The sequence below is a fragment of the Hemitrygon akajei genome, chromosome 4, assembly GCF_048418815.1.
Source record: "Hemitrygon akajei chromosome 4, sHemAka1.3, whole genome shotgun sequence".
Classification (NCBI taxonomy): domain Eukaryota; kingdom Metazoa; phylum Chordata; class Chondrichthyes; order Myliobatiformes; family Dasyatidae; genus Hemitrygon; species Hemitrygon akajei.
The window spans coordinates 131,252,349-131,264,619 of NC_133127.1; the positions used below are offsets into that span (position 1 = coordinate 131,252,349).

The window sequence follows — 12,271 nt, forward strand, 5'->3', positions numbered from 1 at the left end:
ACCCATGCCAGCTTGCTCCCAGTGTTTTGTTGTGGCACGTCATGTAATCCTTCCTACATGTAACCAATGCAATTCATAATCTTTCCAATGAGTTCACATATCAACCATGCATAGCTTAGAGAGTGAATAAATGTGCACAACTTGAAATCATGATTGAACTCTTCCGGTAGAGATAACTAAATTATACCTATATTATAAGATAGCTTACAGAAGACTCTTTGGAGGAGTTGCAAGCACCCCTCTTCAGTGATAATTTTAAAATACAGGGAGGGGAGTCAGGGGGTGAAGATTCAGTCCACTTGGGTCCACACAGGGATAACAAATCTATTTTGTATTGGCAGTTCAGCTGATTCAGTCAGTCTTTAGTAACAGAATCCATCATAAGTAATAAATAATTGTGTGTCCCTTTTAGAAATTCATGGGAGGATTACTTCTACACTCATTTGTGTAGTCCTGATGGACATGGACCAACATACCAACAACAATGTCAATCATGTTTTGTAGGACAACAGATGTTTGCTTTGCTTTAGGTAAATGCCACTCACACAGGTACCAATCACAAAAGTTGCAACCTGAGCTATGTGTTTTGTAAGGCACCAGTCATGTTTGCTGATGTATTTACAGCACAATCCAAGAAGTCCTGATGTGTTTAAAATTCTGTGCTGTGTGATTGAAACTTTTGACTCTGCCCTGTCACATAATTTCTTGTTCTGCTGAAGGGTCTCGGCCTGAAACGTCGACTGTATTCTTTTCCATAGATGCTGTGTGGCCTGCTGAGTTCCTCCAGCACTTTGTGTGCACAGAATTTCTTCGTATTTTTGATCCTAAACACTGCTCGATTCAACACTGAGGAATAAACGATGGACTCCATGGCTCCATACTAACACATATAAACAAAATATGTTGCCATTGGCAGCAGTAAGGGAAAGGATTCCAGTCATAACTTCTGCGATTCTACACAAGAAGTCAGAGGTGTGCTTAGTCTTACAGTAAATCATCTGTGAATTAATGTTCATCCTTCCATAATTTCTATTCCTTATTTTTCTGCAAGTTCTAATCTGTGAGAAGAACTTTCCAAATCAACTGTTCACCAGTATCTGGTCTTTCCTTACATCTGTTAATATGTTAGAGAATTGGATAAACACGAGGAGAAACATTTTGAAAAGTAAATATGGTTAGAAAAGGGGCAAAAGGGGACAAGAGTAGATAGGACTGGCAGGGGAGAGAGTGCCAGTTTAGGCCCAGTGAGTTACAAGGTCCTTTGCCATCACCATTGCCGTGATTCCTTGTTTAAGCCTGGGCTACAATCATACATTAAGCAATAAGACTGATTATATTTAACTGTTGGGGTTTACTTTGATGTTACTGGAAATTCACCTTTGCTAATTCTGCAGATGACTTTTAGAATGCAGATCCTTGTTTCTTCATTCACTTCTATCTTGCTTTCTGATTATCTGAGTCATATAGAGTTGAATATATTGCTTCAAAGAGGCTGGAAACATTTGTTGCTGTCATTTTGAGTAAACCTTTAATTCAATCAAGTTGGTCAAATTCAGATGGTTTCCTTAAGCTCTTGATTTCTCCCTATCCAGTGCTCTAATATCCAGGCCATAAATTAAGATTCTTGATCTGGAACAATCAGCTTTGCTTCCCTTTCAGCACCTCTCACTCTAAATTCACACATCCCTATCAATTAGATCCTCGCCTCTGTGTAGATAAAATGGAAGGTAGATGGCTTGTGCTTCTTCTGGCCAATTCTTAAAGTTCATGGACCACATAGCTTTACTGCAGTAATGTTCTACAACCTTCACAATACAGAAGTATTGTCATAATTGAGAAAGGAATGCAGTGCAACACAACATCACAACGTAGACAACCTCCAGATATAATGATTATTGTGCCATACAGTGGCAGCTTCACTGAAAAGCTGAGACGAATTTGCCAAAAATATGGTGTCCAGTTGAAAGCAAAAAGTGAGGACATAATTAGAAACAGGCTAAGCAAAGTGGTACCTAGAGGACCTAAAGAGCTGTGTCAGGGAGTTGTGTACTCCATACCTCTATCACCATGCCAAGAAGAACATATTGGTGAGACTGGAAGACCAGGATAGCAGAACATTAGAGTGCCTTAAAAAACTTGAGAGCAGAATGAAGTGGGATTGCTGAACACTGCCTATCACACTCATGAGACCAAGGTCTGATGAGGCCAACATCCTTGGCAAGGAAGAGAATGCCTGCAAGAGAAAGATTAAGGAATCACCAGCGATGGAGTATGTGGGAGACCTAAATGTAGGTTCTATGAGTGCAGAGGTAGCTTCAGTTTGGGAACACACATCCCAAAAGAGGGTTTGGCCTAGAAATCGACCAATCAGAACAAAGCCAATTCATCCTAACCAATCAAAAATAGACAATTCAGATCCAGCCAATCAAGATCAAGCATTAAGCATTGAGCCCCACCCATGCTCTGCTCTCACGAGAGGATATATATGGAGATGCTGCAAGGTGGTCTTGTTATTTGACTACGGTAACTTGTCTGAGGAAGATTGTCAGGATTGCTGTTGAAATGCTGTAATCAGTATCTGTAATTATGTGACAGTTAAGACCAAAGGGTAGTATGGATAGATTTCAAAACCAGTCACAAAGCTTCTGTAGCCAGTTAAACAGCATTACAGATGCTTGACGGTTCCAGCAAACTAGGTTCAATTCCTGACTTCCAAAGGTGGCTGTGTGGAGTTTGCATGTTCTCACTGTGAACATGTGGGTTTTCTCCAGGGGCTTCAGTTTACTCCCACATCCCAAAGACATGCAGGTAATTAACAACTGCAAACTGGCTGTTATGTAGTTTCACTTTAGTTCAGCCTAGAGTCCATTGGAACAGTTGAGTCAGGTAACAAAGGCATAGGCATTGGCTTCAGTGGCAGAAGTAGGAGATTGCTATAAAGAGGCACAATAATTCAGAACTAGATTGCTAGTCTGCAGTCACTTGATAGAAAAACAGTTAACGTCTGTGAATTTTTTTAGTGCAGTGTTGTAGGCTGATGACTTTCAACTATTGGAATATGTGCATATCATTGTTGGTCTTTTGCTTATTTGAGTAGCAGTTGAGAGGCAAGTATCTACTGTCACCCAAAACATAAATTCTTGGTTGAACCAAGGAGCCTTTTGGTCTGTATGGTTCAATCTGCACGTAATAGATCACATTTCAATTGAATAACTCAATATAGTTGCTCAGTGACAGTACAAGAATTAGGAAAGGTAACTAGTTTGGGATTGGCATTGAGCAGTTTATTGCGTAAGAATATTTATGGTAAAATCATAGGGTTTATTTATTTATGCAGAGTTTTATAAAAAACAAATAACCCAATAACAGTTTCAATATACATATTGAATCATTAACAATGATTGTAGCTTAGTTTTAGCCTGCATTATATTGACACTGCACTGAAATAATCATTTACAAATAACGTACATCTTAAAGTCTTAAATATTATATCTATATCTTGAACTCCTGTAGCTTATTTACTTACCTTCACTTTCCAGCATGTCTGCAATGTGATGGATTCCAATGTGAGTTAACCAGTTGGACAAAGCTGCAGAAGCCCAGTTTTCACAGGTATCCATGCAATTTAAGTTTTAAAGCCAAACTGCAACACAATATCAATATTAAATACAAACTGTTGTTAATCCTCTGATTAAGTGATCTTGCTGTATTCCTTTGTCAATTAATTTATTTTACATTTATTTTTCTTTGAAAAATAATATCCAACATTTTTATTGGATTTTTTAAAATGATGAATGCACATTGAATCTCTGGTTAACTTCAGTCACTCAGAATATTTTGTAAACTTCAGGGATATCCAGTGCAAACATCCACAAAACTAAAACTATTAGGTTCTACATGGTTAACACAAGTTATTATTCTGCAAACAAAAGATGCTATTCTTGAAGACATGACAATTCGTATGGTGAGATGGAGATCATCAAGTCAGGTATTCTTTACTGCCTGGTGGCAGTGATAACTACTGATTTCTAGTATATATGACCCATTCTGCAGAAGCAAGAATTACTATTTCACACTGGTTGGTGTCGTCCCGGAACTACCCATATCTGGGAAATAATTCTAGCAGCTCAATATACATAAGACAGGTGTAATATATATCAGCTCTCTGCAATAATGTGGCTTCATGCTTTCAATGCATTTCACCATATTTAAGAAACAATGAGGTGTTCATTTCAGTTAAAATTATAATCAATGTAATGCTCAAATATAGAGACTTCTTACAGAAGTATCCCAATTGATGTTTCATTGAAGATTTGTTTACTTATTTCACCCAAATGACCTGGCTTGCCAAATTCATGATTAGGAAAGTTTACTGCTTCTCATGAGAAATCTTGAATATCAATGCTGCTATTTACTGAAGAGCATTTTCAAGATAGTAGAACTTCAGGGACATCATTGTGATGGAAACAGTACAGGGCTAACAACCAGTGGGGGTTAAAGCTCAACCATTTTCAGTTGTGAAAATCAATATAATAAATTAATTTGTCAGTGCCTAGAAAAACAAGTGAAAGCTGTGAAGACAGAAGTGATTGCAGATACTTGAAACTAGAGCAACAATCTGCCAAAGGAACTCAGTGGGTCCAGAAGTATATGTGGGGATAAAATATTTAATATTTTGGATCATCAGGACACTGGGAGCTGTGGACTTTTATAAAAGCACATGGTCCAGTAACATTTTTTTAAGGAAGACAACTGGATTTTTTCTGCAAGATAAGTGACTCCAATCAACAATGTGCCACGAGGACAACCTCCAGTGGGTAACGTGACACTCGCATTCTTGGTGGGATAGACTAGGTACAGATCTAGCTGCTAAAACCTGGGCAGTGTGTCATTAGTACAGAATCTTATACCACAACTTGTTATTTTGCAGTACAACATATTGCTCACCATTCCATCTCTATTATGTCAGAAATTAATCCTGATCAAATGATGAGTGTAGAGAGGCATTACAGGAACAGCAACAGGTACATTTCATCCTGAAGTGTACCTTTCAGTGTACTTAATAAGGAACCAAAAGCTGCAAGCTATATAATGCAAGAGTAATTCAGGCAGCCAGACTGGTTTGGCAAATCTGTGTGCTCTGCTATACTCAGAAGAGGATAATTGAATAACCGGGGTAACAGAAGGGAGGAAGATACTACAGGACATTTCAGTTAACATAATAGACTCACATAGCAAAAACAAGATTTTGTTTTAGAGTTTTTAAAAATGCACCCACTAGGATCTATGTCCAACTAGGAAACAGACATTAATAGGATTAATAATGAATTATGGATTGAACTTAGTAAGGGAAAGTTTTCTAAATAGCAAACTTTGTGCAATTGAAATTTGACAGGGATAAAGGTAGAGTCAGGATTTTACATTTAGGTATAGTAAACATTCAAAAGTTAAATTAAACCTACAAAGTGCTAATGGAGAAAAATGCAGGCAAGCAGACTGAAGTATTCAATGCATTTTGATCCAGTGCATAGGACTAAAAGCCAAAGAGTCTATTTTGGTTCGTCACACTAAGTAATATTAGTACAAAGTCTCTTACAACATCAGGGAAACGTGATAAACTCCCAACTAATATTAACTATAAAATGATACAAAGAAAATTATAAGATGACCAAAATGGAACAGAAAAAGAATACAAGGAATCTCAAAGATAAATGAATTCTTAAAAATAATATATGAAGAGAAGAGAATAAAATTCAAAACAAGCCAAACACTCAATCCAATGCACTTCTTTAATGAAGTCAACAGAAATGGGAATAGAGTAACAGTTTAAATTATAGCTAGTATGCTAGCCTTTATTTTGTATCTTACTAAACATTATTTTTATCTTTTTGGAGATCAGTAAAAGAAGAAAAAGAGATGTATCCCTGTCTGGATGTCACAAAATATTTTATCCCAATGAAATTTTTCAGATGCAAAGTTACTATTGCAAAATGAGAAGCACAACAGCCAAGTTGTACACAACAAGATGGCAAAATTGTAGTATGTTAATGACTGGTTGATCTGCGTTCGTAATGGTGATTGAAGGGCTTGGGGAATATCACCCATCTATGGAATTAAATATGTGTGCCTTAAAGGGATGGACAGGTCCTTGTTATAATATCTGACATGAAATACAGCACTTCTGGCAGTGCAGCATTTCCACGCTGATCCACTGGAGAGTCATTCTACTTATTCTCAGACAGTGAGTTGAATTTGAACCTTTAGATCCTTGGCTTAGGATGGCAATGTCAACTAAGTCACTGATGATACCACTGTTGGAGGTAAATTTGAGACTATTAAAAATGTATACAAGCATAACCCAATAGGATGATAGAAATATGATTGGCTAATGAAGTATCTGTTTTCGCAATCAAGAGAGAGTTGGGTAACACGATTCAGTAGAAAATAAAGCAAGCGGAGAAAGTTAAGTTTAATATATTAAGAAATAGCAATAGAGTAATATATAGGACTTGTGGCAATATATCTACCTTAACAGGATGATTCTAATCCTAGATTATTAAAGAGTATCAGTAAAGAAAATGCAGAAACAATTATAATTTTCCAAAGATGTAGCAACTATGGCAATGTTTTAGAAAATTATCTTTAGAATGGAGGGGGGCAGTGAATAAAGCCTGAAATTCCTTTTCACAACACTGAAAATATGGTGTTGCAAATTGTAAACAGACTTCACAAAGAATAATGCACTTCTAAGCATAGTTCTGTGCATCTAAGAAATTTCATCCTGACATTCGCCTAGGGATTTTCATCAGTAATAGGAACATTGTTGTGGCACAAATTCAATCAAATTATGTCAACAGTAGTGCAGTGGCCCATGTTTACAGTATCTGCAGAATAATACTCAACTCCACTATTCTGCAAAAGAGTGTGTGTTGTTGATGCCCAGAAGACTATCTTTTACTGGATCTGTCTCTGATGAAACAGTGCTGGTTAAATATCCAGTGCTACCCCACAATGGTTTAGATGACGGAATTGATGGGTTTGTGGCCCAGTTTATGGATGATGCAAAGATAGGTGAGAGGCAGGAAGTGTTGAGAAAACAGGAGACTCCAGAAGGACTTAGACAGATTAGGAGAACGGGCAAAGAAGCGGCAAATAGAATACAGTGTTGGGAAGTGTATAGTCATGCACTTTGGTAGAAGGAATAAAGGCACAGACTATTTTCTAAACAGAGCAAAATCAAAAATCAGAGATGCAAAGGAGTCCTTGTGCAGGATTCCTTAAAGGTTCATTTGCAGGTTGAGTCAGTGGTAAGGAAGGTAAATGCAATGCCAGCATTCATCTTGAGAGGCCTAGAATCTAAAAGCAAGGATACAATGCTGAAGCTTTGTAAGTCAGACCACACTTGGAGTATTGTGAGCAGTTTTGGACTCCTTTATATAGAAAGGATGTGCTGGCATTGGAGAAGGTCCAGAGGAGTTTCACAAGAATGATCCCAGGAATGAAAGGGTTAATGTATGAGGAGCCTTTGGCTCTGGGCCTGTACTCATTGGAGTTTAAAAGAATGTCGGGGAATCTCATTGAAATCTGTTGAATATTGAATCAGTGTGGATGTAGAAAGAATGTTTCCTATAGTAGATTGGTCTAGGACCAGAGGCACAGTCTCAGAATAGAGGGACATCCATTTTGAACAGGGAGGATGATGCACCATCAATAACTCACGCTGAGACTTAGGAAGCGAGATATCGGCTTTTATTGACTGGAAGAATAAACAACACTACATCCTGGGGAAAATGAGGGAGAGCAGCAGCCCACAGTCGCCTTTATACAGGGGTCTGTGGGAGGAGCCACAGGAGCAGTCAGCAGGGTCTGTGGGAGGAGCCACAGGAGCAGTCAGACAGGTATATCTAGTTCACCACAGAGGAGGAGGAATTTCTTTAGCCAGAAGGCAGGAGGATGGGATTGAGAGGGATAATAAATCAGCCTTGATAGAATGGTGCAGCAGACTTGATGAGATGAATGGCCTAATTCTGTTCCCATGTTTTACTCTGGTCTCCTGTAAGTTTGTTGCTTACTCCACGCACTTACAAAGTGAATTTCAATGTGAACTGTTCATACCTAACACTTTTCTTATTGGATTGTCTGGAGATGGACCCTGGACATCAAAAATATTCCACAGAGCCACACAAATAAGACCATAAGACAATCAGAATCAGGCCAATCAGCCCATTGAGTCTTCTCCACCATTTCATCATGGCTGATCCATTTCCCTCTTGACCCCATTCTCTTGCCTTCTCTCTGTAACTATGCCTTAACCAATCAAGAACCTATCAGCCTCAGCCTTAAATACACCCAGTGACTTGTCCTCCACAGCCATCTATAGCAATGAATTCTACAAGTTCACCACCCTCTGTCTAAAGAAATTCCTCCTCACCTCTGTTCTAAATGGACATCCTTCTGTTCCGGGACTGTGCTCTCTTGTCCTAGACTCCTGCATGAGAACTGTCACGTCCCTCTGCACTTGGAATTTTTGAATTTTCTCTCCATTTAGAAAACAGTTTGATTTTGTTCTTTCTACCAAAGTGCATGAGCACGCACTTCCCGACACTGCGTTCTGTTTGCCAAACGAGGCATAGTAGGACTAACTATCCTAAACTTACTATGTTATGCGCACATGCAGGTGAAGACTTCACTGGAGCAGTATACTGTATAGGCTTGAATTCACGAAAGTAGCCCTCTCTGAGACCTAGGCACTGATGTTACCCTGAACACAGGCTTATGCACTTGCCTGGACTACTTTGGCTGATGAGGTCAATGTTATCAGTTCAATTTCCCACCTTCCAGATCATTCCAGACACTGCCATCATCTACCTCACTTCTCTGAGCTTGCTGCAGTTTACTCACATTCCATACAGAAGGAGAAATTTTGTCCACTTTTTCCTTTAGCCTACAGAAGCAGGTAGTGTGGGCGTGGGGATTTTGCTGCACTGAAAGCTTTCCAAAAGTGCAGGCATTCACAAACTGTAATCCCGCCTGTAGCCCTAAAGGATTTCCATGACCATCTGCTCTAAGAGTGTGCTGCCTGTTCTCCACCAGCCTGCCAGGTTCTCTCTTCCATCACCGCATCATTCCATTCTATAGATTCTCCAGCAGCTGCAAGAATGCTGTTGTGTGTATGCCTTCTGAGGTTGCAGCTGCAAAGTCTGGCAATAGATCAATAAAATAGTATGGAGTTGGACAAGGAATTCTACACCACTCTTCCTGGAATATCACAATTGAATGTCGCAGCCTACATGGTCCTTTTGAAAGCTGTGTTAAGGTGATGCACAACACTGTTTTAACATCATTCAACAGTAGGAATGGAAGTTACAGTACTTGTGATATTGGCATTAGTTCTGGGGAGATTACTGAAGTCTACCAATAGGGCCAAAATGACTGAGTACTTCAACACAACAGAGTTGATAAAAAACGGTATGTGAAAGAGTTGGGGCAAATCTAGAAGGTCAATGAAACATTGAATTTATGAGTTGGAATTCCTAGTGGTATTAAGCTGTTGCTCAAGAATATAAACAAAAATAAATGCAGATATATGTGTGGGTCATTTTGTGATTTTCTGATAGCTGAGAGGAGACAAATTGCACTCCCCAGGGATTTAAGGTGGGCTTCAGCTTTTCATCATGTATTTTATTATTTTGGATGAAGGATTGGAGGACTCTATAGCATGGTTTATGTAAATAGCAGGAGTCTGTGAAGGATACAGACATAATAAGTGAATGGTCATAGCATGTAATTATAATTTAGCTAGCATATCAGATTATCTAGATTGAACCAATGAAGGAGATAAATTGGTACACTTTATAAATAATGAGATACAAGGAACTGTGGCACAGTAATGAGACTTGACTCTCCATGTACAGGGTAACACAGAAAACCTACAGCAAATTATAGGCCCTGTGGCCCACAAAGCTATGCCATACATGTCCTTACTTTAGTAATTACCTAGGGTTATCCATAGCTCTCTATTTTCCTGAGCTCCATGTACCTATCCAGGAGTCTCTTAAAACAGCCTGTCGTATCCACCTCCACCACCGTTGCTGGCAGCCCATTCCACGCACTCACCACTCTCTGCGTAAAAAAACTTACCCCTGACATCTCCTCGGTACCTGCTTCCAAGCACCTTAAAACTGTGCCCTCCGGTGTTAGCCATTTCAGCCCTGGGAAAAAGCTTCTGACTATCCACACGATCAATGCCTCTCATGATCTTATACACCTCTATCAGGTCACCTCTCATCCTCTGTTGCTCCAAGGAAAAAAGGCCGCGTTCACTCAACCTATTTTCATAAGGCATGCTCCCCAATCCAGACAACATCCTTGTAAATCTCCTCTGCACCCTTTCTATAGTTTCCACATCCTTCCTGTCATGAGGCGACCAGAACTGAGCACAGTACTCCAAATGGGGTCTGACCAGGGTCCTATATAGCTGTAACATTACCTCTCAGCTCTTAAACTCAATCCCATGACTGATGAAGGCCAATGCACCATATGCCTTCTTAACCACAGAGTCAACCTGTGCAGCAGCTTTGAGCGTCCTATGGACTCAGACCCCAAGATCCCTCTGATCCTCCACACTGCTAAGAGTCCTACCATTAATACCATATTCCGCCATCATATTTGACCTACCAAAATGAACCACCTCACACTTATCTGGGTTGAACTCCATCTGCCACTTCTCAGCCCAAAAGAATCTTGTCCTTGAACTCAGGAAATAGAATTGAAAGGTAAGAAAATTGTTTTAATTGTCTTGAGCCTCAGTCAGATCCAGTATTCTGGTTTGAGTATTTGGGAATATTGCATATATATTTAAGGATATATGGTCCTAGGAGTTAGTATAATATGGATTCTCTAGAATGATGTAAAACAGAACTTGCTAAAAATTCTCAGCAGATTTGACTGCATGTGTGGAGAAAGAGAGTTAGCAGTTCATGTCAATCATCTGAAGCCATTTCTCTCTCCATGTATACTACCCAACCTGCTTTATTCTTGCAATTTCTGCTTTATTTCAAATTTCAAAAGAGTTTTGATTAGCAGAACAAGAAGTATATTAAAGAATTTACTCATGAGGATGGTTTGCAAACATCTGGTGTGTGTTGAATTGAGGTGGGGGAGGTGTGGAGGCTAAGGTCATGAAGATGATAAGAACGATAGAATGGAGTACATATTGAGAAACTATTTGTTTAAATGGGAGATCCCAAATTTAAAAAAAACATGTAAAATTAAGAGTAGGCCAGCAAGGAGTGACATAAAGAATAATAAATATCTGGTATTCTTCTTCCCAGTAGACTGGGTGCTTGCACATATACAATTAATTTTTGAAGCACAAGATTATGCCTTTATGTCAGATAAAGGTGTTGAGAGATAGGGAGCAAAGGTAAGTGAATGGATCTGAGATATGGATCAACTATAATTCATATGAATGATGAATCAGAATCCAAGGGGTTTCTATTTCTATGCCCTTACTCCTGAACCATGTCTCATTTGCTTTGTTGGATGCAGAAACACTGCAGTGTCTCCTCTTATGCATAATATACAGGCACGTTATTTCACAGATACATGATGCTCAACAAAGTTCTCAAATGATGATAGATCCTACAAATGTTATAATAGCAAAGTGGTAAACAAGAATTGTCTGTCCTTGGGTTTATCTACTGCCAGGGTGAGTCCATATATAAACTAGATCAGTATCTCGTATTCTACCCGGTTCTGTTATACACCAATGGCATAAATATTGGATTCTGTAATTTCACATACACCACATAAGACCATAACACATAGGAGCAGAATTTGGCCATTCAGCCCATTGAATTCTCCCTGCCATTTTATCATTGATAATCTATTTCACTCTGAACCCCATTCTTCTGCCTTCCTCCGTACCCTTTCATGCCCTGACTAATCAAAAACCTCTTAACCTCTGCCTAGCCTCCATAGCCACCTGTAGCAACGAATTCCACAGATCCACCACCTTCTGAGTAAAGAAATTCCTCCTCATCTCCATTGTAAATGGACGTCCCTCTATTCTGAAATTGAGCAATCTGGTCCTAGACTCCCCCACCATAAGAAAGATCCTCTCCACCTCCATTCTATTTAGGCCTTCCCCCATTAAATAGGATGAGGTCCCCCCTCATTCTTCTAAGTTCCAGTGAGTAATGACTCAGAGTCATCAATTGCTCCTCATATAATAAACCTTTCATTCCAGGAATTATTCTCGTGAACCTCT

General features: G+C 39.2%; 1 protein-coding gene across 2 annotated transcripts in view; it reads right to left on the reverse strand.

Annotated features, from left to right (window-relative positions):
• Nucleotides 1–12,271, reverse strand: part of amotl1 (angiomotin like 1) — a 148,372-nt gene that overhangs the window by 121,968 nt on the left and 14,133 nt on the right. For both annotated transcript variants that reach the window (XM_073043316.1, XM_073043315.1), the window contains exon 2: nt 3,527–3,643. In XM_073043316.1, coding sequence (XP_072899417.1) covers nt 3,527–3,620 — 94 coding nt within the window. In that variant the 5' untranslated portion in view covers nt 3,621–3,643. The remainder of the gene's footprint in view (nt 1–3,526; nt 3,644–12,271) is intronic.